The following is a 24,628-nucleotide window of genomic DNA, read 5'->3' on the forward strand; positions in this document are numbered from 1 at the left end:
AAGAGTCAAGGGGAACTGATTATTTCGAAACATTTCTTGTAAATAAATTCATATTTTTTCATATTTTTATGCAAAAAAATCGGCAAAAAATTTATTTCATTCGCTTGAATAGCATTATGAAATTCCTCTGACGTTTCTGCTATTTGCACGAACAGAGAGGATTATGGCACGTGCAATGCGATGGACCTCTCCCAATAAAATATTTATATTTCTAGTTAATTTTCAGTGAAACTTTGTTGTGTTTAAGACAACATGAAGTAGTTAGCAAATCTCAGAACACCCCATTCATCAACTGATAAAATCTTGGTGGGGAAAAAAAAAGTTGCATGATCTTGCGTCGGCTCTGTGTGTATACATGGGTGTCTTTTACAGCGTCGAAAAGACAAAGGACTATTTAACTAGTCTAAATTTTAGCCAAGACAACTAAAACGTGAACACATTAATGAAAAGACAATAACATATACCAAAGTTTAAATATAAAAAATTGATGTATTGATTTACAGTATTTTTACTAGCTTTGTGAAAACTTTAAAATTTCTATATTCATTAAAAGCGTTCTATATTTAATTTTATCCAACTAAAACTTAACAATTAATTTGTTAGTTTGAGGCTGACGTTCTTCCTTAGAATCAGATGCAAAAGGCACTATATTTTCGTATTTTAAAACATAGGAATGAAAATATCCGTTTTTATTTTTTTTCGACCACCTGTGGCAAGGGAGTGAAAATATATTCGATATAATCTTTTTGATAATTTAACTGTCATCTGCTCCGCAATTGCACTGATAGCTGTAATTATTACCTCGCTCGCCATAGAGAAATACAAGTTCTACATCAAAAAAATATGATTTCCAGTAAACAACCCTTCCCTAGTTCATACATCATGCGGCCTCCAATGATAGCTTTCAAGAGATTGTCATATTAGGACCACCGGAGAACCAACTTATCTGCCTATGTGTGATATGTCCACAAACTGCGTGCATTTTATGGTCTATTTGCCGTTTTGCATGATGTGGTGATTCTGACAGACAGTGGAAAAGTTGAGGGAGCAGCATGCTGAATATGCTAAACTAATTCATCCTAAGGCGAAAGCTCATTCTAATATAACAGTTGTTTAGGTAGTTTCACAAAAACTTCTAATGGATTTAAGTGGGAAGATCTACTTAAAACGTATGCCGCGTCCCACAGCAATTGCACGCTCTGTGAAAAAATTGTTAGCTGATATGCTGCAAGCATCCAGGCTGTACTTAAACATTTTGAACCCGTATAATTTTTTAAGACTAAAGTGATAAAGAAATGTAATAAAATTGCTTGAATGTTTCTTATTTTACCAGCGAAGTCTCACGAAGCTTCAATTCAGCAAGAAGTCTTACTCGGATTCATGCTTATAGAACTTTTTTTTAACATTTGTTCCAACATTAAAATCTCTAATTTTGAATACCATTATATATGCTTTTGTTATAACTACTATAAAAGAAACAGAAAACCGGTTACGTTCATAGAATTTATTTGATATAATGGTAAACATAATTATTTATTATTCAAAATTGCCACTCCCAAACTTGCTACTGCCCTGCAATATTTTAGGCCATTCATCAATCGCAGTTCGCGATTGATAAGTTCGATGAAATATTGGTTGCTGCCCTAATCAATGATCACTTAAGATTTTCAATATTCGGACTGTACTTTTCGGCATGCCAAGAGTTTCAAGTTTGGGCATAATCTGTAGTCTAGCTATTCAGGTTGGAATCCGGGACATAAAGCTATGATTGTGACTATATTAAGTGGTAACTTTATTTGGCATACCTACGTAATAGCAAGTGGGTACTCCCCCCCCCTTTACCGTCTGAACAGGCACGCATTCAACGAGGCGTGCATTCAACGAGGCGTTGAAAGTGTGCCACATGGATGTTAGTCCATGCTGACTCAACTAATTCAGACAGCGGTGGCAAATGCGGATGGCGGCGAATTTCTACATCGAAGAGTTCGTTCCACCTTATCCTACAGGTGCCCAAATGCATTGAGATCTGGTGAATAGCCTTCCAGGCAGTGGCTTTCCCATTCACGTGTGAATGGGAAAGCCACTGCAGTAAACAGAACTCACTCTATTTCTAGCCAGTTCTGTAAAATACTTGCCTTGTGACATGGGCATTATCGGGTTGGAAGAACCCACTCGCAGATGGATTCTGCCAGTGGGCCATGATGGGAGTAGTTGGCAAGAAATAATTTTCCAGATAGCTTATGGTATTCAACTGCCTCAGATTATCTACAAATCTTTGTTATCTGCCAAATATTTGTACAAACAATTACACCAAACTGCACAGTTGGCTGCGGGTAGATGGGTCCACGGACTGCTGCTGTTTTAGCCATATTTTGGCTGAAACAGCATCACTACATATTCCTTCTATCAGCTTTGAACAAGCTGAGAGAGAGAGATCTGGTCCTCTATCAACTTGAAACACTGATACTCTGGCCCTTTATCAATTCGAAACAAGCTGATAGACTATAGAGGACCACAGTATGGCGAATTTGGCTAGATGTTATTTTGTTATCGGACCAATCTCAATACACACGAGACACAGTCGTACGTGAAAACCCCAGCAGGGTTTCAGTTTCCGAGATGCTCATACCGGTGCGTTTTACACCGATGACGAAGCCACGTGGACAGACACATATCTGTCCACTTGCTTTATGCTGCATGATGACGCTGTTGCTGAAAGAGTGCTCATTTCATGAGAAGGATATGTTTCCCTAATTGAATGATTCCATGGCTCCATGCACATAGTGTTGTTAAAAAATTTTACAACCCCTTTAAATGTCTGCTGAAGTTTTAACTCATTTTTTCATAGAAATTAGGGTTGTTTCTTCCGCACCCCACTAAATCGTGACACGGAATGACCTCTCAACATATATTTCTAGCGTCCTTCCTAGAAGGGTGCTGGAATTATATACGTTGGGTATGACCTATTATCATTCTGATAATTTTCAACTCCGAAAGGGAATCGTTATCTGTTTTTTTGTATACCGCTGCAAGAAGTTTTGATTGCAACTCCCTGATTTCATTTGTAGCATTTCTACCGTGTCATCATAAGTATCCCTAAATTAACTCTGGCATAGTCCTAAGTGATATCCCCGTTTTTCCAGCCACCACTTTTTGTTTACTAAGGAGGATTTGGAAGAATTCGGTTGCTAATAGCCTTGATTACTTTGTATCTTTTAAACTGCGTTATAAAATGGTTCAAACTCTGAAAACAATAAATTTAAGTATTAAACTTCTTTTAATAATCATAACTGTTTATTATAAAAGTATGTACAGTATACAAAATATAAAAGGCTTCCAAAAAAACCAATGGAGCCTTTACAAAGGACACAAATATTGTACATTACAATTACAATAACTGAATTCATTCTTAAATTACAAATTGGCAGTTAAAAGCATAAATCAGGACAAAAATCGGTCTAAACTCCCACCGATGGTCAACATCAATTTTAGAAATGTTGTACGTAACTCTAGAGCGAGCTGTATTAGGCATCTGCCAGGAGAACTAATTTTTGGTGTTTAATGCTTTAGAATTGTGTAAAGTAAAAAAATTCTGATGGCATCCTTACTCTTTCTCAGACACATAACGGAGAATAAATTTAAATTGGAAAGGATTCAGTTGCAGGACAGATTGGCGAAAATTTGCTTTTAGCTAGAGAGTAATTGATTGTTGGAAGAAATTTCCATCTAGTGTTATGGAAGTGGGTATTTTCAACAGATTTAAAGAAAGTAGGGTAAATTAACAGAACGGATGCTTAATTAAACGAAGTGGGTATTCTTTTCTATTTTACCAATATAAAAAAAAAATTACGTAGGGAACAGTACTCAAAATTTAATAAAAATTAAGACACTTCACTCCACGTTATTTATGCAGTTTCGAATGGTTTATTCTGTCCTCGAAATATAAATTAGTCAAAAGACTTAAACCTATTTCCTAGCAAAAGACAATCCTAATATACTAAATGATAAGTGGATTGTATTCTTATTGATTTAAGATCCAACTTTGGGTATCCGTTACCAAGACAAAGTTGGGCAGGTAACAGGTTTTCTCCAAGTTTGCTTCTATTTCTATTTGCTTCTATTTAAGGTCAACTAGCTTGTCTTTCCTGTTTGGTTAAGTTGTCACGTTTGGGGAGAATTCTCTTATAATCAAAGTTCCGGTGGATATACATAACCTCCATGTTGATGCATTCTTTCTCCTATTTTCCCTGCATATTATGCAGGCTTTCGAGAAATGCAAGGAAATTCAGCGAGAGAAGTTGACTAAGTAAAAGTGTGAAATTTAAGCCTCTTATCTTGGTATTCTGTGTCAATACTGCTAAGATTGACAATACGTTAGCTATCCGGAGAGTTATTAACTGTACAATGCGGTTGGTAGATACCCGCTGTATCCTTGCATTATGTGCGGGGTCATCATGCAACACCATTCGATTTTCAGTTGCTTGTGGAGGGGCATTCTGTGGGAAATCAAACCTAAAGGAGTTAGACCCAAAGTTGAATCCAAAACGTACAAAAATTCAATATTATTTAGTATATTGGAATTGACTTTTGGGAAACAGGTTTGTCTTATGACTTAATTTTTACTTCGGGCTGTCAAGTGAATAATTTTTAATAGATCTGAGTTAGTTGTTTGTTTTTTTTTTTTTTGCTAATGCTGTATAAGCTTGCTTTCTTGTATTATTTTCCCATTATGAATAATAATACTAATACACGCTGTCAATGATGCTAATGCAGATTTTATAGTTTTAAGAAAGAAAATGATGTAAATAATGTGCTAGTAATTCATTATTCTGCCGTGATCCTCGGCTACTCCTAAAAATTCAATGTTTTCCACTCATTTTAAAGCCAAATTTTTGATATACTACGTATGTATACGCAGTTTGTATACTATGTATGTAGTATACAAAAGTTTGTATACTACGTACGTAGTATCTGGTAGTATACAAACTACGTATGTAGTTTGTATACTATAAATCTGGAAAATGTATAGCCTTTATGACGACGAGAATCCGCAATTTAATTCTTGGAAGACTAATGAATTAAATTTATTTGTATAAAGTTAAGGTTACATCTATTATGATAATTCCCGCATTGTCGCGATGAATTTATGTTTCCATTAGAATGGCTCATAACAAGATCAATGACTTGGGATGCACTTGTGCATGAGCTCTGATAATATTTTGACCGTTGTTTTCATGTGGTTTACGGATACAAGAATTGTCAAGTACGTACATTGCATTTGCCTCAGGAGACTACTACATCATCGAACTGCGCTCGAGCTCTTTTGTTTTCTTTCTGGTTTTTTTTTCCACACACTGAAAAAGCTGGCTGATTATCAGGAATGAATCAGTAACGAATCTTGAAGCACTTTTAAGAACAGTAACATTTCTATAGGTCCGTGGTGGCCCACTGGGAGATGGCTTATAATAGATGATCAAGTTGGTGCACTTATGATCTTATCGATACTGTCATCGCTATTTTTATTCATGTGAATGAAAATGGGGATTACATGATGATAATGGATAACGAAATTCATTTAAATACATATATATTTCATAATAAAATCAATTTCGACGTCCAGTTTTTCCAGATTTCAAATAAGATTATCGCATGATTCGTACGCAAGTCGCATTTGGTTTAGGTAAGTTCATACATATATCTATAGCTTCATCAGCATTCTAGCTCGAACCTGAGAATCTCTTTCAACTATCCAAGGACCTTTGAGATCTTTGGATGGTAAAAGATTTCACGCCTTCACGATATAATGTTGCATTCGCACTACTTAGTTCATTTCATGGATGCAACTGCGCGGCTTGCAGAGAATTATAATTCCGTCATCTTTTACACAATAACATAAACAGCTCGCAGTCTAACTAGTTTTCACACCGTATCTATGAACAGAATGACGAAGTTTTCAGGCCTGTCTCTACAACTCATTTGTCGACATCGCATTCCATTTAGTTTTCTTCTGTGAAGCTTTTTTCATACTCCATACCTCCTCTTCAATATCCGCATCATAATCTGGCATGACAATTTGATGTTTTCTTCAGCTTCTAACGATGAAACTCAGTGATATTCAAAATTGTCAGATTAGAGAAGTCAGAGGTTGCTGAAGAAATGTTTATCGCAGTAGAGTTGGCCCATTCTGGGAAGGTATTCAAGTCGAACATGGCTATGCCTAGCGTGTTGATGAGAAAGAACTGGATACAACAACATATGATATTCATGATGAGACCTGGCTTCATCTGCAAATAATAATGGAAAAAAAAATTAAAACATGCTGCTGTCAGAAATCGACTTATGCTTTTAAGAAATAAAATAACGTAAGATTACTATATTACGTTGGCTTTAAAAAAATGAGAAATTCAAAAAATTACCGATAAGGATTCAACTATGCAGTTGAGTTAATCTTTTTTAGTCAGAATGATCTACGTACGTTGTAAATAATTTTTTCTGCAGAATTATTTCCGACAGAAAAGATGACCAAATCTCAAAGCTTAAAAAACAGTTTTGCGATTCAATCCGCGAAATAATCTATGAATTCGGTGAATCTTACTACACCAAGTCTTAAAATATTTTTTCACTAGGTTTGTTAATTTCCCAAACCGTACTTAAAAATTATACGAATTTAACTGCTACGAAATTTTCTGTAACCCTGTAAAAAGACGATACTTCAACGATTAACACGAATTTAAAAAATGTAATAAAAAGAGCATTTTTACCATGTCTGTAACTTTCATTCCTCCACTCTCAAATACGATGGCGTTGGGTGCAGTCGCTACTGGTAACATAAAAGCATACGAGGCGCACACAGTCACTGGAAGCAAGAAAAACAGAGGATGTACCCCGATGGCCACTGCCTGCACAAATAGAAAGAAAATTAACTGTGTTAAATATATGTCACGCGGTCTAAAAGTATTAAGGGATAAAACTATCGTGCGTACTGATGAAATCAGTAGTCACGAACAGTGAGGGCATACGAAATACAGACTACCACATCTAAAGAGGATTGACGCTGGTTGGGCAGTTTTGTATTCATTGAACTGTAACTGAATCACTGTCTCTATCTATCTGTGTACTAATACGGAACTGCATGCGAAGTAACCTACAATGCGCCTGCAATGTGAAATTAATCAAAATATGAGCTGATCACCAAACCTCGTCCTTGGCCTCGTTCTTTGAAACTGTATTATTGATGAATTTCTGGACTTTGATTTTCCCAACACTGATATTTTCGTCTATGTTGAAGAACTTAAGAAACTTGCAAGAGGGAACAAGAAAAGAGTCTGAGTGCAGGGCAGAGATTATGTCTCAACTCAATCAATGGTCTAATGTAAATAAGTTAACAATATCTCATGAAATCAGAGATGAAGTATCTTGGGGTTATCTTCAATGAAAAGCTTTTTTTTTTTCGTATTAAATATGGGGAAGATAAAGTGAAGAAAACTTTCTCAAAGTTGAAAAGAATAATTACAGTTGAGTAGGGGTCATAAGGGGCGAGCCTTTGGACTTATGTAGAAATGTGTCTTTCTGCTTGTAATTCCGTATGCTGTTGCTACTGTTTGGGCAGAATTGGCAATAGTGCTGTAAGCAGGCAACTAGTCTCAACACAAATATTTGTCCTTTTGAATATTATCAGATCAGTAAGAACTACATCTAATCATACTCTTTTGGTTATATCGGGAGGAATGCCAGTTTAACCAGTTATTATCAAGAAAAATAGCGGGTGGACATATATGGAATAAAGTCGCGTCTTTATGATACAACAGAGTACAGGCTTCATTTGCTCAAGTCCAAATTTGGTTTACTTTTACTTTACATTTTATGCTTCTTCGTTTCACATGACCAGGTTTTGGCACATTATAGCCTTAGTTGCTAATGCGCCAATAAAACCCAAACAACCAACCAATCTTTGTTTCATTTCTAACTTTTCTGTTTTACTGGCTAACTTGATTACTGTTGAGAAATAAAACACTGAGACTTAATCCAGGAATCTAGTTGCATGATGTGATCGAGACAGACTCAGGCTACTTGGAAGGGGGGGGTATATGTGATTTTTCATTATTATGTTAATGATTTGATACTTTACTATGATATCACTTATAGATTAAGTAATTTATTAATGAAATGATACAATTTTAAAGGATTCAACCACCTCAATGCCAAACACTTAAACAATTTATGGCTACGTTTTGGGACGTCACTGTTTCCCGTCTTCAGGCCTGTTATCGTGATACTGGAGTGGAGTTTCCTGATCCAGTTGGGAAGGACTGGCTATTAAACAATTTTGTTTAATAACAGGCAGTTCCTGTTAATCCTTTAACAAGACTTTAATAATCCCATAACAATCGTTTAAAATGTGGATAAAAGATGAATCGGTTCATAAACCTAAATGATACAAAAGGTTACTATTGCCACTTACCATTTGACTGACAACTGGGAGTAAGATGCTAGCAGTAGTAGTATTGCTGACAACTTCAGTTATGGAAGCAGTCATCAAGCATAGGACAATGGCAATAACAGACGGTGATAAAACGGCCAAGCCAGTCATTTGATTACTCAACCAGAAAGCTAGTCCAGATTCCTAGAAATAAATTATGTATGTTACTGCTGTGTTGTCACGAATAAGCATTGAAAATCAAAAATATCAAACTAATTAATGTTCTAACCTTGGAGGATAACCTTCACTTACCTTGGAGGCATCAGCAATAGCGTATCCACCTCCTACCAGCAACAACACTCCCCAAGGTATTTTGTTCTGAGCTGTCTTCCAGTCCAGTAATGGAGGACTCTGACCAACCTGCAATGGCTGGGCTGGTAAGAAAAATAACAAAAAGGCAATGGCCACACCTGCAGCAGAATCTCCAATGTATCTGAAAAAAATAGAAGAAATATACGTGAAAAAAAAAACACAATATGAATAAATGAAAAGCAGGACTGCTACAAATAAGTGTCTGTACACTAATTTTAACTTTGGAAACTAGTTGAGTAAATTCTGTGTACAAAGCGTTATTTTTTTAAACATTCAGATTCTAATTTACATAAGATAACATCTCTATTAAAACTCCGTATACACTCCTGGAACGTAAATACACTGGCCTCCAACATTCGATTAAGAAAAACCACTACTTTTAATATATTCTCTACCTACACTGTAAACATACAATGAATGGATCATTGCATACTCAAAATACGGCAAGTATTTCACATACCGCATGAAAATTAGCGTAGTCTGATTCTTGATGACATAGTCCATCCAGCAACCATACTTTATAAGAGGGAAGCAAACTTATTCCTCGCATAGCACCATCAGTGTGCGGAGATGGGGGAAACACCTGGTGCCGTCAGACAACTAACACACTTTACAGTGTACCACCAGTATTATCGATATATATATACCTGAAAGGGCCATCTTCTTGAACGTTTTGGTTGAAACACCAATAGAAGCCTTGAGGCGGATCAGTTTCAAGCAAATACGGCCAGATAGATCAATGTTGATTGTTCGGAGGCACAAAGAAGTTCTAAAACTCAATATGGTTCTTGAGTTTTGGAATCATATCTAATAGATAGTACTAGAAAACTTTATAGAAGGATTTGATGGTACTGGAAGACCCGGCCGAGGTAGACCTGATACAACAACCACGAATAAAACGCAGAGAGAAATAACTTCGACTGGTGCAGTCGAGATTACCCATTAAGCATAACAGGCAAGTGCCTAGTGGTCCCCCTTCCTGGAGGTTGACTATATAGGCAGTACTATTAAAAAAATAAAATAATATAAAATAAACAAATAAAAATATCCGTTTTAGACGTGTTAGCAAATATGCGTAAAGCGCCTATTGTCTTCACCTTATCCCTCTGTTCGCATGCAACAACTCAACTAATATCAGCAGTCTGCCACTGAATTGCTGCTACCTCATAGAGCTTGGCCATTCTACCTTGACTGCGTTTAGACCTCATGTTTACCACAGAAACGCCTTCATCTTATGAAGTGTGTGTCTGCCTTCATCTTATGAAAGAAGCTGCAAGAGGACGTTGCAGAAAACATATTACATGGGTGAATGATGTGTATCGCTCAGTGATGGGTCTAAATTTCTTTATAGAACTATTCCACATATAAGACTCCACTGGGTGGGAGAAGAAAAGACCAAGACTGGCAAACAGTTTTGGCCATATCTGATCAATGTTTGCCAGTCCGGCCCTGTTGAGAATCAGTTGGTATCATTACAACTTCAGTTTCTTGAGAGCTTCATAAACATCATGCAGCATCGCTGAGTCCCATATTACAGTCAGTAGACGAAAAATACTTCATATTAAGCAACAACTGAAATCCATCCACGACTTCACTGTTCTCTAGCATATCGTCCTCCATGATTTGTGTATCTGTATTCATTATCATTAATGAAATTAACTGTCACAATTTTGTGCTTATTAGTCTACAGCATTCATTAAATTTCATCAATTTGCAGTCGGATATTGTCTCAGGGTCTCGCGATATGGCGTTTTGTGACTTGCCTAAGTTCAGGAAACTAGTGCATTTACTTGAAACTGATACAAAACCACTACGAATATCCCTCTCACTTTTTATTAAAAGTAATTCTGGTTATTTCAATAATTTTACGGAGGGTTGATTCAGCCTTTTGATAACGATTTTGAGATTTTGATATTAATCCTGCTTGTGACGTATGGCAGCAATGTAAATTTTTTTTTCCGCAGGCGCAATCCCAAACCTTATGAACAGGTGTATCAGTTATAGAAGTTGTTTTAATGTCGACATGCCTCGGAAATTGGACCCATGGTGGATGGTTACATAACTGCACTTTCCGAAGAAGAGTGCAGTTATGCGAAAATTATTGATAGGTGCAAGTCGAAAAATTTTAATGTGTCGAAGTTCGGTATCCATAAGATTTTGAATGGAAAAGGAAAATTCCGCGAAGCTGCTGTAAGTGGGTGGAAAACACCAAAGAAACTGCAACCTGCTCCAAGTCGAACGAGGGAGGTAGTACAAAAGGTGCAGTCGCTCGTTGTCGGTGAAAATCCAAAAACCCAAAGAACTATAGTGTCACGTGTGGGAACATCCCAGTCAACCGTTTGTCGCATAATCAATGAAAATTTGCAACTGGAGAAGAAGCACAAGGCCCTCGTACACCACCTAGGAGCAAGGCACATTGCAGAGCGGCGGATCAATGCTCGAAAACTCTATGAAAATTATCTGGCAGCTGAAAGGTGGAAATTCGTAGCAACATTGGACGAAGCATGGGTGTACCTCTCCTATTGCAAAAAAAATTCGGGCAATTTATTGCCGTCCGCAGGGTGACAAGGCTTTCCAATATGGGCGCATCACTGCGAGGAAAGTTTTGGCCGAGGTTTTATGGTTGTAGCCAGTTTTTGTTATAACGGCAAATTTGAGTTGCGTAGAGTCGCTAAAAACGTGAAAGTGAACTCAGTGTATTACCAGACTGAAGTTCTATAGCCGTTGTTTGAACGTGAAATACCCACATTGTACGGTTCTGACGCTGAAAAGGTCTGGGTGCACCAGAATAAGCCATCCAGCCACAGTCACATTCCACCCGTGCTTTTTTTGGGGAGAATGGAAGCGGTGACAGGTATTCGTTCAATCCCGTTTGAAGATATACCTGTTAAATCACCTGACGCTGCACCCATGGAATTTTGCGCATTCGGACTTTTGAAAAGAGCTCTCGGAAACCGCCGCCCCAGAACTGTTGAAAGTTTGTGGAAAGTCTGCCAGCAGGAATGGGACAAGATTGACTTGGCAGTTTTGCAGCGGGCTTTACTTCAATAGAAATTGCGATGCCGTGCGATAGTCCATGAGCAGGGAAAACCAATACACAAATAGAACACAACCGGTGGTGGCGGCACGGAATTTCGTAAAGGACTGTCAAAATCGTTATCAAAAGGCTGAACAACCCTCCGTAAAACAAAAATTATTAATGCTTACGTGTCTATGGGCAGCTGAGAGGCCCATCCACTGATGAACTTGGGGTCTCTGAAGATCCACAGAAGTACCAGAATTAAAAACAAAACTAGAACTGCCACTTCGTGAAACCTGAAATGTAGAATTTTTAAATTTCGATGATTACTCTGATTAGGCTCCTTTCATTTTAAATTTAAAAAACACAGTTCATTAAAAGCGACTCCACAGACAAATAAGATGTATTGCTACTCACCTTAATGATTTTAGATCCTGATATTTGTTCTCGATAAGCAGCTTGATTTTCTGTTGCGTCTCGACATCAAAACTTCGGCTGAAATAGATTATTCCTTGTATTAAATTTATCTGTACCTCGACATACGAAACGAATTTCAGGAAATTATAATGAAAGTTACTAAAATCAGCTTTCGAATGTGCTCCTGAAATAAACGTCCACGAAGAATGCCAATTATGTATGCATTATGTATTTCGCTTTCCACAGAAAATAATTTATTTTCATATTAAAAAAAACAAAACTCCACTGTATATCGTTAATACTACTTCGAGTTACTAAAGCACAATCAATAAGTATAATGCATTTGGAGAATACATTATAAAGATGAAAATGTGAAGATGCCTTACCATCGCAAATAAAAGATCAGCAAGTAACACCAACACGCTACAACGCAGAGGACCATTCCTGGAACGTTGTACATCATCCAGGTGGCGTACGTGATATCTTCAGACTCTGGATACAACCTACAAATGAGCGAAAAAAGAGAAGTAAACAAGGGAACCTGTTTACTTAAAATAATTACAAATTATTTTAAGTAAACCTTTTTGCATTTTTTTGCAATTAATAATAAATTTCCACCTCAGCTTGATTTTATTATATGATAGATTTTCAAATCTCTGAAGTGATTTATAAATGATGTATACTTACAACTGAATTAAAATTAAATTTAATTTAATTAAATTAAATACAATCTTTGGAATTATACAATTTCAATAAACACACACACTGCACAAAATGGTGGATAAAATAAACTTACTCGTCTAAAAGTCCTTTCATAACCAAGTTTGGACCAGTTCCCATCAACGTTCCTGTCCCTCCACAGTTTGCAGAATAAGCAATGCTTAGAAAAAGCGCCATCTTTAGTGAGGTATAGTCAATGGGTTCATCGCTATTGTGATGTTGGATAAGGAGAGAAAAAAAAGAGTATTAGAAATTAATCTAAAAGTCTAACTAGACATACAGCTATTTCACTATAACTGATATTTATTGCAGGTATTTCTCTTTACACATCTCTATATTCTACAGATTGTATAGTCTGACATGAAATTCTCTAAGCTCTGCGGACAGGCAGCTAGGGCAGCTCACGGCGTTCTGTCAATAATATACAGAAATTTTTCCAGCAGAGATAAAAAGGTGATCATCCTCTTGTATAATGCAATGGTTAGGCCCCATCTCGAATACACATACCAGTTCGGAAACCTCATTTAGAAAGAATATGGATCTGCTGGAATGGGTGCAGAGAAGAGGATTAATCACGAAAGACTTGAGTTCTGTAATGTTTCTCACCAGGAAAAACTTGAGTGCTGCTAGCTGAAGCGTCTAGAAACTAGGCATATGAGAACCCAAGGAGACCTGATTAAAGTGCTTAAGGCTTTCAATGATTGAGTAAAATAAATGCTGATGGCAACTTTACTCTTTCTCGGACGGCACACACACAGGGGACAAATTTAAATTGGTAAAAAAAAAAAGTTGCAATTGATTTTTGGAATAAAATTCCATCTGTTGTTGTGGAAGTGGATAGTTTGAATAAATTTAAAGGAGAATTAGACAAATTATTAGAAGGGATAGGAAAATGAAGTGGACAGTTTTTTTGTAATATATTCAAGAACACCGCATAGTGGTACTTCAATATTATAATATACTAGAGTATATGACGTATTAGCGCGTATCTTGTTGGAGAAGATGAGACATGGAAATATGTCTTACACTCCTGTCCCAATTATGTTCTCTCCAGGAATATACTGATCTCCAGAATAGGACCATTATATAGAGGAGATTAATACTACTTGCTCAATGAAAAGGACAAATGCAACCGCTTATCTGCTTCCATTCAAGAAGTACTCATAAAAAACAACAGATTAAGATAAAATGTGCAAACGCAGCCATTTCCAGCCACCAAGCAATCAGCAAGACAACAACAGAACTGATGAATACCAACTCCTCAACTAAAGGATGCCAATTTTCTGCAGAGGGGAACTTATAATAGCCAGGGAACCCCTGCACTCGCCAATATTTTTTTTATTTTGATTATTTATTTATTTTTTTTAAATATATTTTTATTTTTTATTTCATTTTTTTGTGGGCCCTACCTGGGAAGCTCAAGAGACCCCAGGGGCGGCCTAGCCAGAGTAATGATTCCAGACTCCCTGGCCCGGCTCACTGTGCCTTGGACGATAACTAGGGGTCTGTGGCGTTCCACAAGCCGTTAGGCTAAGAGGCCAGAAGGACAACAGAACCTAACATTACATCACATTAACAACATATAACTCACGCTCTCTGGCATTTACGAGGAACTGCATCTCAACACAAGGGAGCTATCAGTTCCCTTGTGTTGAGATTGCAAAAAAACAAGCAAGATTGTTTTCATATCTTACCAAACCTTCTGTGCTTTTTTTTTTGGACGGGGCGAGTTTAGTCGTTTTGAATGGGTCGAATGAAATTTCTTTTTGAGATCATAGCCATCCCCATAACAACGGCTAGAAAAGGCCATGGTTCAAATCCCGTCGATGACGTGAGGAATTTTTATGGGCTTTTTTTTTTTTTTTTTTTTCACAATGTAGCTGAATTAGTTGGTATCGGGCAAGGGTTGCGTGTTTTTGGTTTTTTTTTTTTTTTTTTCTCCTGGAAACTCGAGTTTTTCGTTCAACAAAGAAGCAAATGAACGAAAAAACAAACGCAATTTATGTACACAATATATACAGTGCAATATGGCCCAAGTTGCTGATGTACCTAAAATCCAACAACGACCACGATGAAATTGATGAAATAAAGGTACCTTTCTGCCCTTTTTTTCAGCTAGTCGCACAGTTCTTGACCGTGAACCTTTCCGTCATCATTCAACAATCTTGGAACATTTTGCTGACAATCGATGCATAACAATGTTTTCGGTAAAAATCGCATGGCATGATCCAGACGAGATTCCCAGCTCTTCAACAATTTCTCGGGTAGTTAATAGACAATCAAGAGGAATTTTTCACCCACTTTGTCGACCACCAGATTGCTGCTTGAAGTTGAAGGTCGACCTAAACGTTGGTCATCGTCCACAGATTTTCGGCTGTTTCGGAAAAGTTTTATCCACTGATAAACTACAGCGTTCATTAGACAAGACTCACCAAATGCTGTTCTTAACATTTGGAAGATTTCTGTTCCGTTTTTCGGTTCTTTATAAAATAACTTGAAGCACAGACATTGTTCCACTTTCGTATCCATTACGATTGCGACATAGGCCTAAGACAAGTGTGATCTTCAACAGGCGCTGCTCATTACTGGTTGTGTGGAGGAGGGGGGGGGAAGCGGCTTGAACCAGTAACAGTCATCCTTCCTTCCCGTTTTCTTACTCTTCATCTTTGTCCTCTATCTTCACCGCTTCTTTTGTAACAAATAAAGGCTGAAAATTTGATCAGACTTTGTATAATGTTTTTTGTGGAAGGAACTTTGTCTTAGGGGACTACTGTTTGGAAATGGGGTGATAACCTGGTTGGGGTTTGGAGAATCTGTTACAGACGAAATAATTCAGAGTTCGTGATTTGATTTTAGGTTTCCATGGCTGACGATACTCAAGAAGAATCAGAATTTTATATTGTTCCATTTAAATATTCAATATTCTAAGGCAATGAATGAATTTCCTTGGAATAATAAATATGCTGGCCTATAAATTCATGGTTGGGCCACCTATCTGTTGAAATTGAAGTTACTTGTCAGGGCATTGTGAAGGAAGGCTTTGGGAATGAGTTTCATTTATATCGTTCTTCTCAGATTATCCTTGAGAACTGTAAGAGAAAAGGCGACTTGGGTTGACTTTTTGACATTCGTGGTGAGATTTTGGTTTCGCTGAAGGCTTATTACATTTGAAATTAGCTGATTTGTTGTGTAGCAGAAATGAGCCAACACATCAGCGAAATTGTGCAGTTAAACATAAAATTATTTACATTAAATATGGATATCTACATTCATCTCGCAACACAAAACTTGTAACAAGATTGATCTCATTTTAGTTCAGAGGTGCGGAAACATTTTCACCTACCTGTGACTGTCATTTTCAGTTACAGAGCTTTCAGTGTCGTTACAGCAATCTTTGTTTGTTTCTTTCTCTGTTTGTTTTTCTTGGAGTACTGGAAGGACGACTAGATAAAATATTGCAATCATTGCATTAATATCAATGCTTTTATCCTAGAGTGTTCATGAAAAGTAGAAGTGACAGCTAATAATATACATTTTCTCCGCCTGTATGTGAAGTTATTAAATTATGCGAAAATTATTAACAAATCGTGAGAGAATTATTATTATTATTCAAAAATATTAACAAAATTAAATACTAATCCAAACTTTGTCCTGTGACGGCTAGACATCACTTAAACAGTACTAAATTACTTCAGTAGTTCAAAGCAAGATAGAACAATGTCTCCCTCCCCAACCAAAGAAGAAATATGGAGTAAGAATTCTGTTACTTGTATGGGCCATAGGCAAGAAGTTCGGTTTGGATTCGACGGCCGTCACTCGCTCTATGTACTGGCAGTTAATGCACCTAAGAGAAGTTGTTTTGTGAAAAATAACTTGTTAAAGAACAGATTGAATCTCACAGTGAATTTCATAAGACCAACTTTTTTGTGTGAGTAAATAGTTCACCAAAGCTGTCCTTATACTGCCACTCAATATTTGTCAGCACGGATAAAATAGTTCCAGGGCAATAAAGTTAATGAGGTTCTCTGAGCAACGCAGACAGGCTGCCAGGACAGCTCATGGTGTCTTGTCAATGATAACAGGAATTTTGCTAGCATGGATAAGGAGGCGATTATCCTTTTGTATAAGGCAATGGTCAGGCCACACCTTGAGTACTGCATACAGATCTGGAGACCCCATTTTAGGAAGGATGTAGAGCTGTTGGAAAGTTTACACAGAAGGGCAATGAGATTGGTGAGGGGAACAGAGGGGTACTCTTACTAATAAAGGCTTCAGTTCTGCAAATTGCAGTGTCTGGAGTTTAGGCACCTCCGAGGTGATCTGATTGAGGTGTTTAAGGCTTTGAGTGGGTTGAGCAAGCTCAATGCTAATGGGATTCTTCATGTTGCACAGACTACACACACGAGGGAGCGCAAACTCAAATTGAGGAAGGGTGGTTGCAGAACAGATATGTGGAAGTTTGCCTTTAGCCAGCGGGTGGTTGATTGCTGGAACAAACTTCCATCTGTTGTTGTGGAAGTTGATAGCTTAAATAAATTGAAGGAAGAACTGGACAAACTTTTGGAGGGAATGAATAGGTGAAATGTGAAGTGTTTTTTTTTTTTTTTTTGCTGATGCTGTACAAGCTTTCCTTCTTGCATGATTTGTCACTGCTAATGCGATTGCTATGAGATCATCAATGAATTATGTTTTTAAATTGCATGTATGCTATAATCGGTTTGCCTTTTTTGTCGGATGAAAAAAACCCAAGTATCCGGATGAAAACCATGCAACCGTCGTCTGAGAACGATTAATCAGGTTACAGTGTGTGTGTGGGGGGGGGAGTAAAATCATCCAGCCTCTATGGGATTTGAGCCCAGGATCCTTTATCACAGGCTGTAGATGAACGGCGATCGTAACCAGGGGCGTATTCAGGGGTGGGAAAAGGGAGCATACTCCCCCTTAACCAAAAATTTGAAATTAAAGAAAAAGAGAACGCAGGAGCCGTTCTAAAAAACAACTCAAAAACTTGGTTGCCTTGCCCCCCCCGCCCCTTACGATGATACCTGGATACGCTACTGATCGTAACCACAGTGCAACACGCAAGGGCCTATAGTGAAATTGATGACTACGGAATGTAACAAGTAAAATGGGATCCTGTAGATTGGGTGGCGACGCTAGTTGGGTGTTCTGTGATAGTCGGGTATGAATGGAAATAAAAGGGCGTGTGTGCCAAAACACTAAGGCTATGAGGTATTAGTATATTTCCAGAGGAAGGAATTGAGCAACATTTACCCGAGACCCACTTACTCAGCCACATTGTGAAAAATAGCCGATAACAGTCCTCCCGTCATTGATGGGATATGAACTCCGTCCTTTCCATTCGGTGTGCGGAGGACGGTGATAATATCAACTGTGCTACCGAGAGGGCAAATTAAAGTTAAGTATTATCAATCGGTAATAAGGCAACTCTGCCATTTGGCGCAGAATGAACAAAGAAGATACACATATAAAGGTTGCGTGTTGCTTAGATACGGATTTTCAGGATTTTCAGGTTTCAGCCACCCTAAAGCAACATTACTAGTGTGTGGAGACTTTAATATTAGCTCAGGCCAACACAGTCTTCGCAAATTGTTATCTTCTAATCTGGCATCAGTAGGTCTGACCCTCCAGAATTTTTCCCCTACCAGAGGCTCTAACCTGTTAGACCTAATATTTGCAACAGACACCCTCACCGTTGACAGCCAACCGGAAACAGCCTTCATGTCAGACCATCTACCAGTAGGCCTCATTCTTCCAATCACTCCCAGGACATCCTGGCAACATCAGGCACCAGTTAAGAAGATAGTGATTAGCCCTTCTCTCCTCAATCCAGAGAAATGCTGCTTCGCAGCATCTATTTTTCCTTGGGAAGCCCTAAACCAATGTGATCCACAGCTCGGGCTGCACTTTCTTACCTGCTGGCTGCAGACTATTGCTCGAACTGCAGCGTCAAAAACAGTTTCAATCTCCTGTCGAAGCAAAGCATGGTGGACCCAAGATCTCAGCCTTAAATTTCGGAATAAACAACGACTACATGCAAAATGGAAAGCAAAATTAGACCCACTAGACAGAATTGCATACTCAAGAGCCCGCGCCCAGTTCAATAGAAGCAAATCTGAAACCATTAAAGCCTATATCGACAAAACAATCAAGATCGGGAAAGCACCGTTTAAGGCAAGGCATGATGAATTCCCTCAACAACTTAATCCAATTGAATGGCTAGACTACATCACAAGATTTAAGCCAAAGTCAGCATCAGACTTTAAAATTCACAACAGTTGTCAGCGAGATGTCCTCGCTTCCATCATCATCATCACAAAAAGAGAGCTTATCCAGGCCATCAATGATATCCCACCAACGTCTTGCACTGGATATGATGGGGTCCCACAATTCATTCTTAAGAGCGTTAGTGTATTCATCATTGATGCACTCCTAGGTATCTTCAATGGAATCCTCACAACGCAAAGTTTCCCAACAGCCTGGAATCAATATATTGTCCGACCAATCCCCAAAACACAAGGAGCGACATCAATTTCACAATTCAGGCCAATAATGAAAGCCTCATGTCTCCTCAAAGTCATGGAGAAGTGCCTTCTTCCTGTCCTAACCAACCAGGTTCTGCCATGTGAATCACCATACATTCACTATGCCTTGAAACGCAGGTCCACCATTACAAACCTATTGCAAACCACCAACACCATTCTGGGGGCTCTACAAGATAGGGCGGAGATGGCAATTGTTTATCTGGATATCCAGTCTGCATTCGACAGTATAGACATCCAGCCCCTCCTGCAACTTTGTGAGGATGGATACCAGATAAAAGGCAATATACTGGAATTCTTGAAGTCGCTACTTACGACCAGGGTCCTTCACTTGACTGTGAATAAAAAATCTTTCACAAGGAAAGTTTGTGTAGGTGTACCCCAGGGCGGAGTTCTCTCAGGGCTCCTCTTTACGGCTGCCATCCACCCATTCCTGTGTCAGCAAACAGAATTTATCAGTTATGCAGACGACTTGAAGCTCCTCTATCGGATCAACGGGACCGCCCGACCTGATTCTGTTTCTGGAAACATTATCAACAGCCTCAAGAATCTGATTACATACTTGGCACAGTTCTCTCTTAAGATAAATCCAAAAAAATCTGCACAAATGGTATTTTCCCTCAAATCAAACCCAACGCAACTAAACCTGGAAATCCACGGAACCCCCATCACCCCAGTCATCAAGTACAAAGATCTCGGCGTTATATTCGACCCTAAACTCAGTTTCAAACACCATGTTGCAGACATTCACAACAAGGTCTGCAGAGCAAGATGGCTTGCCAAACAACACCTCCTTCATGTCACAGAGCCTGAGTACACACTCCAATACGTATACCGGTTTCTGCAGCCAGTCATCACCTACGGGTCAGAAATCTGGGCGTCGGCAACGAAAACCACGCTAAAAACCATTGCATCTGATGAGTACTGGCTTATTCGGTGGGTCCTCTTCAAGCATAAACTGCCACCACTCATACATACTTCAGATATCACCCAACTTCTAAATTACAGAAAAGTCTCCAAACGGATATTTGCCCTCCGCTTGCTTGTGACAATTAAAATGATAGCGGGTGAAGTCAATACGCCAAATTTTTGGCAGATGTGCAATTGGAGGATCCCACCAAAACCCTTAAGAGCCCTCCCCTCTCTGCAGTCTGTGGCGTGGAGGCTCAGAATAGGGGATAGATTCCTGCCCATGGAGATGCTCCACAATGTCCAGGAGATGGATGTGGACTACAAAAAGTTCATAGAGGACAAATCGTACAGAAGACGCATCATCAGGGACCAGCTTTCGTCTTCAACCGAGTGACTGCCATCCTCTTTTCATCGCTTTTCATGTTTCTTCATTTCACATGTTAATATTAATTTGATATGTAAAATATGTAATTATACGTTTTATGTGCTAATATATGTTTTAAGTAATCTTTCCTGTATAAGTTATTTAATGTTAAACCCCTAGCATTGTCGCTGTTGTGGGTATTATTGCATCAGGCAATCATGTAACCAATCACTGCCTGCAATAAAGATATATTAAGGGACGGTGTAAAAACAAAGCAGAAATCACGGAATGAACATGTTAGTTTTATATTTGTGATAGCTACAGTGGTCGAAGTGTAATATTTAACAAAATGGAACGCTCGTTAATAAAATACCTTATTTTTAAAAATCAAATATGTACATGACATTGCTGATGTGTGTGTTGAACCAGAACAGCATTCGGGTGCGCTCTAGTCCATTCCCAACCATAAATGTTTACGTTGTGGAGGAATTCAGGAGTGGGTGCAGGGTAAAATGGCTTGCATATTATAAGGCGGTCAAGAGGAAAGGGAGAAAGAGTGTAAAAAGAATTATGGCAATGCAGGAAGGATAGTAGAGCAAGAGAGCGATCGATGAGAGTGTAGCGTGAGGTAGTTAGAAATGTATGGCAGATTATGGTGTTACAGAGGAATGGGAGCCGAGAGGATGAACCCAAGGCAGCAAAGAAAACCGGCTTTAAGATAATGAGCAGACGAAAAGTTCTTCGTATACCTTATGCACCGTTAATTTAGATAATTCTGACCTGCGGCAGTTTCTACTACGTTTTTTATTTAATGTTTCTACTGGCTTCTTGACGTGGCATGCCATAGGTGAACCTCCTGCTAAGAGATTCACTCATGACTAGGGTTGCCAGACGTCCTTTATTTTAAAGGACAATCCTTTATTTTAGCCAAACTGTCCTTGTCCTTTTTTGAAACGAGAAAGGACGCAATTTGTTCTTTATTTTCATTTTTAATGAATGTGCCTCGTAATGTCAGTGGCGGATTTCCGCACAGGCGTAGGAGGCGTACGCTAAGGATCCCACATGCGCAGGGTCCCCCAAACTGAAAAAAATTACAATTTCATTTCAAAGCTTTAACAGGGGATATGTTAAAAAACCATTCAAATGCAAAATCTGCCACTGAGAAATGAATCATAAAGAGATAATCTTAACCTATTCTAGCCTCTCCGGCTCATATACGTAGTTTCACGAACACTATGTATTTAACTTCATACTTCTAGATGAAATTATATTTTTTTGAGAAAGCATAACAACTTGCACCTGTGTGGCCATGATCTAATTTTCACGAAAATCGTGCGACTGGTAGATAATTAATAAAATCATAGGTATCGGAAAATCACTTTTTATAATATGGAGTTCAATGGCTTTGTTTAAACTGTTTTTCCTATAACTTTACAAAGAAACATTTATCTATTTCATTTATACGGTTATAGGCACCTACATATTTCATGTTATATACAAACATATTTTGAAAACATATTTTAATTTTTAGCCATCAAAAATGGAATTTCCCCCAAAAAAGAAGAGGCTTTGTTGTTATAACAAAAATTGGGAGCAAGAATACGAATGGCTAGCTTCAACAAATGATCCCCATGAGGCGAGATCTCTCCTATGCAGAAATGTATTACAGTTGGTTATATGGGCATCTTAGCAGTTACTCAGCATAAAGACTTACAAGCTGATAAATCGACAAATTCTTCAAATATTCTTGATAGATTTCTTGTGAAAAAGAATACGAAAGAAGAGGATTTAGTTATTGCAGCTGAAATAACGCATATTTATCATTCAATTAAGCATCACCATTCTTATAACTCATTAGATTGTAGCATGAAATTGAACTCTTAAACTTTATAATGATTCAAAAATTGCACCAAAAATATCGTGGAAGAACAAAATCTGCTGCCATTGTTTGTAATGATTTAGGTAAAAAAGCATTGCAAATTGTTTTGAATCATTTAAAACATCACGATCCATCATTATTTTTTTGTTTACAGACTGATGCTTCTAATAGAAAGAATATGAAAATGTTTCCTTTGTCAATTCAGTACTTCAACAAAGAATATGGTCCTACAAACTTAATTGAATTTTTTGAAAATGCTGATCAAAGTGCAGATGGAATGTTTGAGAGCCTAAAAAATTCAATGAGTAATTTAGGATTGGATTGGCAAAGGGTATCTAGTTTCAGTGCAGACAATGCAAATTGTAATTTTGGGAGTAATAAATCCTTATTCCAAAATATTAAGAAATTAAATGAAGACGTAATTAAAGCAAACTGCCATGCTCACATTATTCATAATTTATCTAAATATGCTTTCGGTAATTTAAATATTGATATAGAAAATACTGCTTTGAAAATATATGGTCATTTTTCTGTTTCAGCTAAACGAAGGGATAACGTTAAAGAATTTCATGAGTTTGCCGAAACAGAGTTTAAGGAAATTTTAAGACACGTACCAACTAGATGGCTTTCTTTACAACCATGTATAGAACGAATTTTGCTCTCATAGAAGGCTTTGAGCCTGTATTTCGTAAGCACACCAAAAGACTGCTCCAAACAGCTTTTTAAAATCCTTCAAATTAATGAAAATTCAACAGAGATCCCTATAATTATAGAATTATATTTTATTTTCTCAATGTATGCGATCGAAATATTTTTCAAAGCAATAAAAGAGCTTGAAAAAGAATGAAACGTGTGCCACTGATATTTTTTATATAATGATTCTTAGCTCTTTCTTCCCTCTCTCTCTCTCTCTCTCTCTCTCTCTCTGCTTAGAGAGAGAGAGAGAGAGGGAAGAAACCTTGTTTTAGTTTGTAAGCGGTGCTGATTTATCTTATCTTCTTCCATTGCTAATATTGACAAACCAGAGAGATTACAAATGTCTAGTTGCACAATTTTACGTAAAAAATATTGTACTTCATTGAACATGAGTGAAACGTACCAGAGTTCTCTTGAAAGGCTATCCCCTTGTTACCTTTTTTTATCTCAGTTAAGACTGCCTCCACAATAGGGACCATCATAGCAGTTGTGGCGGTGTTGCTGATCCACATGGACAAGAACATAGTTGTCAGCATAAAACCAAGCATTAACCTGCAGAGGCAAAGTGTTTGAGCACATTATCGATATTAGATAACGTACTTTTATTATTTTTTAATACATAATATAAGATAAAGAGTTGCAACTTGACTCTCGTTCGAATTCCCGATATTCGGCAGATGTGTTTCACATCTGCCGAATATCAGGAATTCGAATGTAGGAATATAAGCCAAGTATAAAACATATACTGGGTGACCACTTACCATGAGAACCTCTGAAAATGCGAATAACTTCGTGTAAAAGAGTGCCTGAGATATGAAATTTACAAGTAACATTCTTTGTTCTGTGCATATCAGAATTTGGCGACCACCTCTAAATCTATGCATGCGCATCAGTAGTGTAAGCAGGAAGTGAATATGGCATCCAGCAGGATGCACATGTTTATGACGTAACATTATCTCAGAATTAGGGTTCGAAATGAAAACTTTTTCGTGAATAATTTAGAAGAAAATGTTATTTAAGATTAACCTTTCCTGCTTTCTGTACTCAAGTTTGTTGAGAAATATTCATTATTCATGTGACACGTATACATGAGTAACGATGTCAATGACGACCTTGATTAGCTTTCCAGTATCCATTGAGATCCCTGCTCAAAACTAAGTTGTTTAAGACGTTATTTTTGTAGGAAATTTCAATGGCGTAAGGTATCACCAAAATCTGCGATATGAAAACTTGTGAAAATGTTCAGGGAGACGGGAATGTGAATATC

General features: G+C 37.8%; 1 protein-coding gene across 1 annotated transcript; it reads right to left on the bottom strand.

The window, feature by feature from the left end:
* Positions 1-6,092: 6,092 nt before the first annotated feature.
* LOC150085926 (Na(+)/citrate cotransporter-like) lies at positions 6,093-23,912 on the bottom strand. The gene is made up of 10 exons (XM_090374743.1): positions 23,765-23,912; positions 16,291-16,390; positions 13,024-13,155; positions 12,614-12,730; positions 12,228-12,305; positions 11,999-12,106; positions 8,732-8,912; positions 8,462-8,623; positions 6,762-6,899; positions 6,093-6,284 (listed from the first exon to the last, which is right to left on the bottom strand). The coding sequence occupies exons 1-10, from the start codon at positions 23,907-23,909 to the stop codon at positions 6,093-6,095; spliced, it is 1,353 nt and encodes a 450-aa protein (XP_090230869.1). The 5' UTR covers positions 23,910-23,912.
* Positions 23,913-24,628: the final 716 nt, after the last annotated feature.

Source organism: Mastigoproctus giganteus, chromosome 5 (genome assembly GCF_048544385.1).
Source record: "Mastigoproctus giganteus isolate SK-2022 chromosome 5, ASM4854438v1, whole genome shotgun sequence".
In the NCBI taxonomy this organism is placed as follows: domain Eukaryota; kingdom Metazoa; phylum Arthropoda; class Arachnida; order Uropygi; family Thelyphonidae; genus Mastigoproctus; species Mastigoproctus giganteus.

Coding starts and splice junctions, on each gene's coding strand:
- LOC150085926 (XM_090374743.1), bottom strand. CDS start 23,909: ATGCTTGGTTTTATGCTGACAACTATGTTCTTGTCCATGTGGATCAGC. Junction 16,391..23,764: donor AGCCTTTCAAGAGAACTCTG/GTACGTTTCACT, acceptor TATTTTATCTAG/TCGTCCTTCCAGTACTCCAA. Junction 12,107..12,227: donor CAGGATCTAAAATCATTAAG/GTGAGTAGCAAT, acceptor TCTACATTTCAG/GTTTCACGAAGTGGCAGTTC.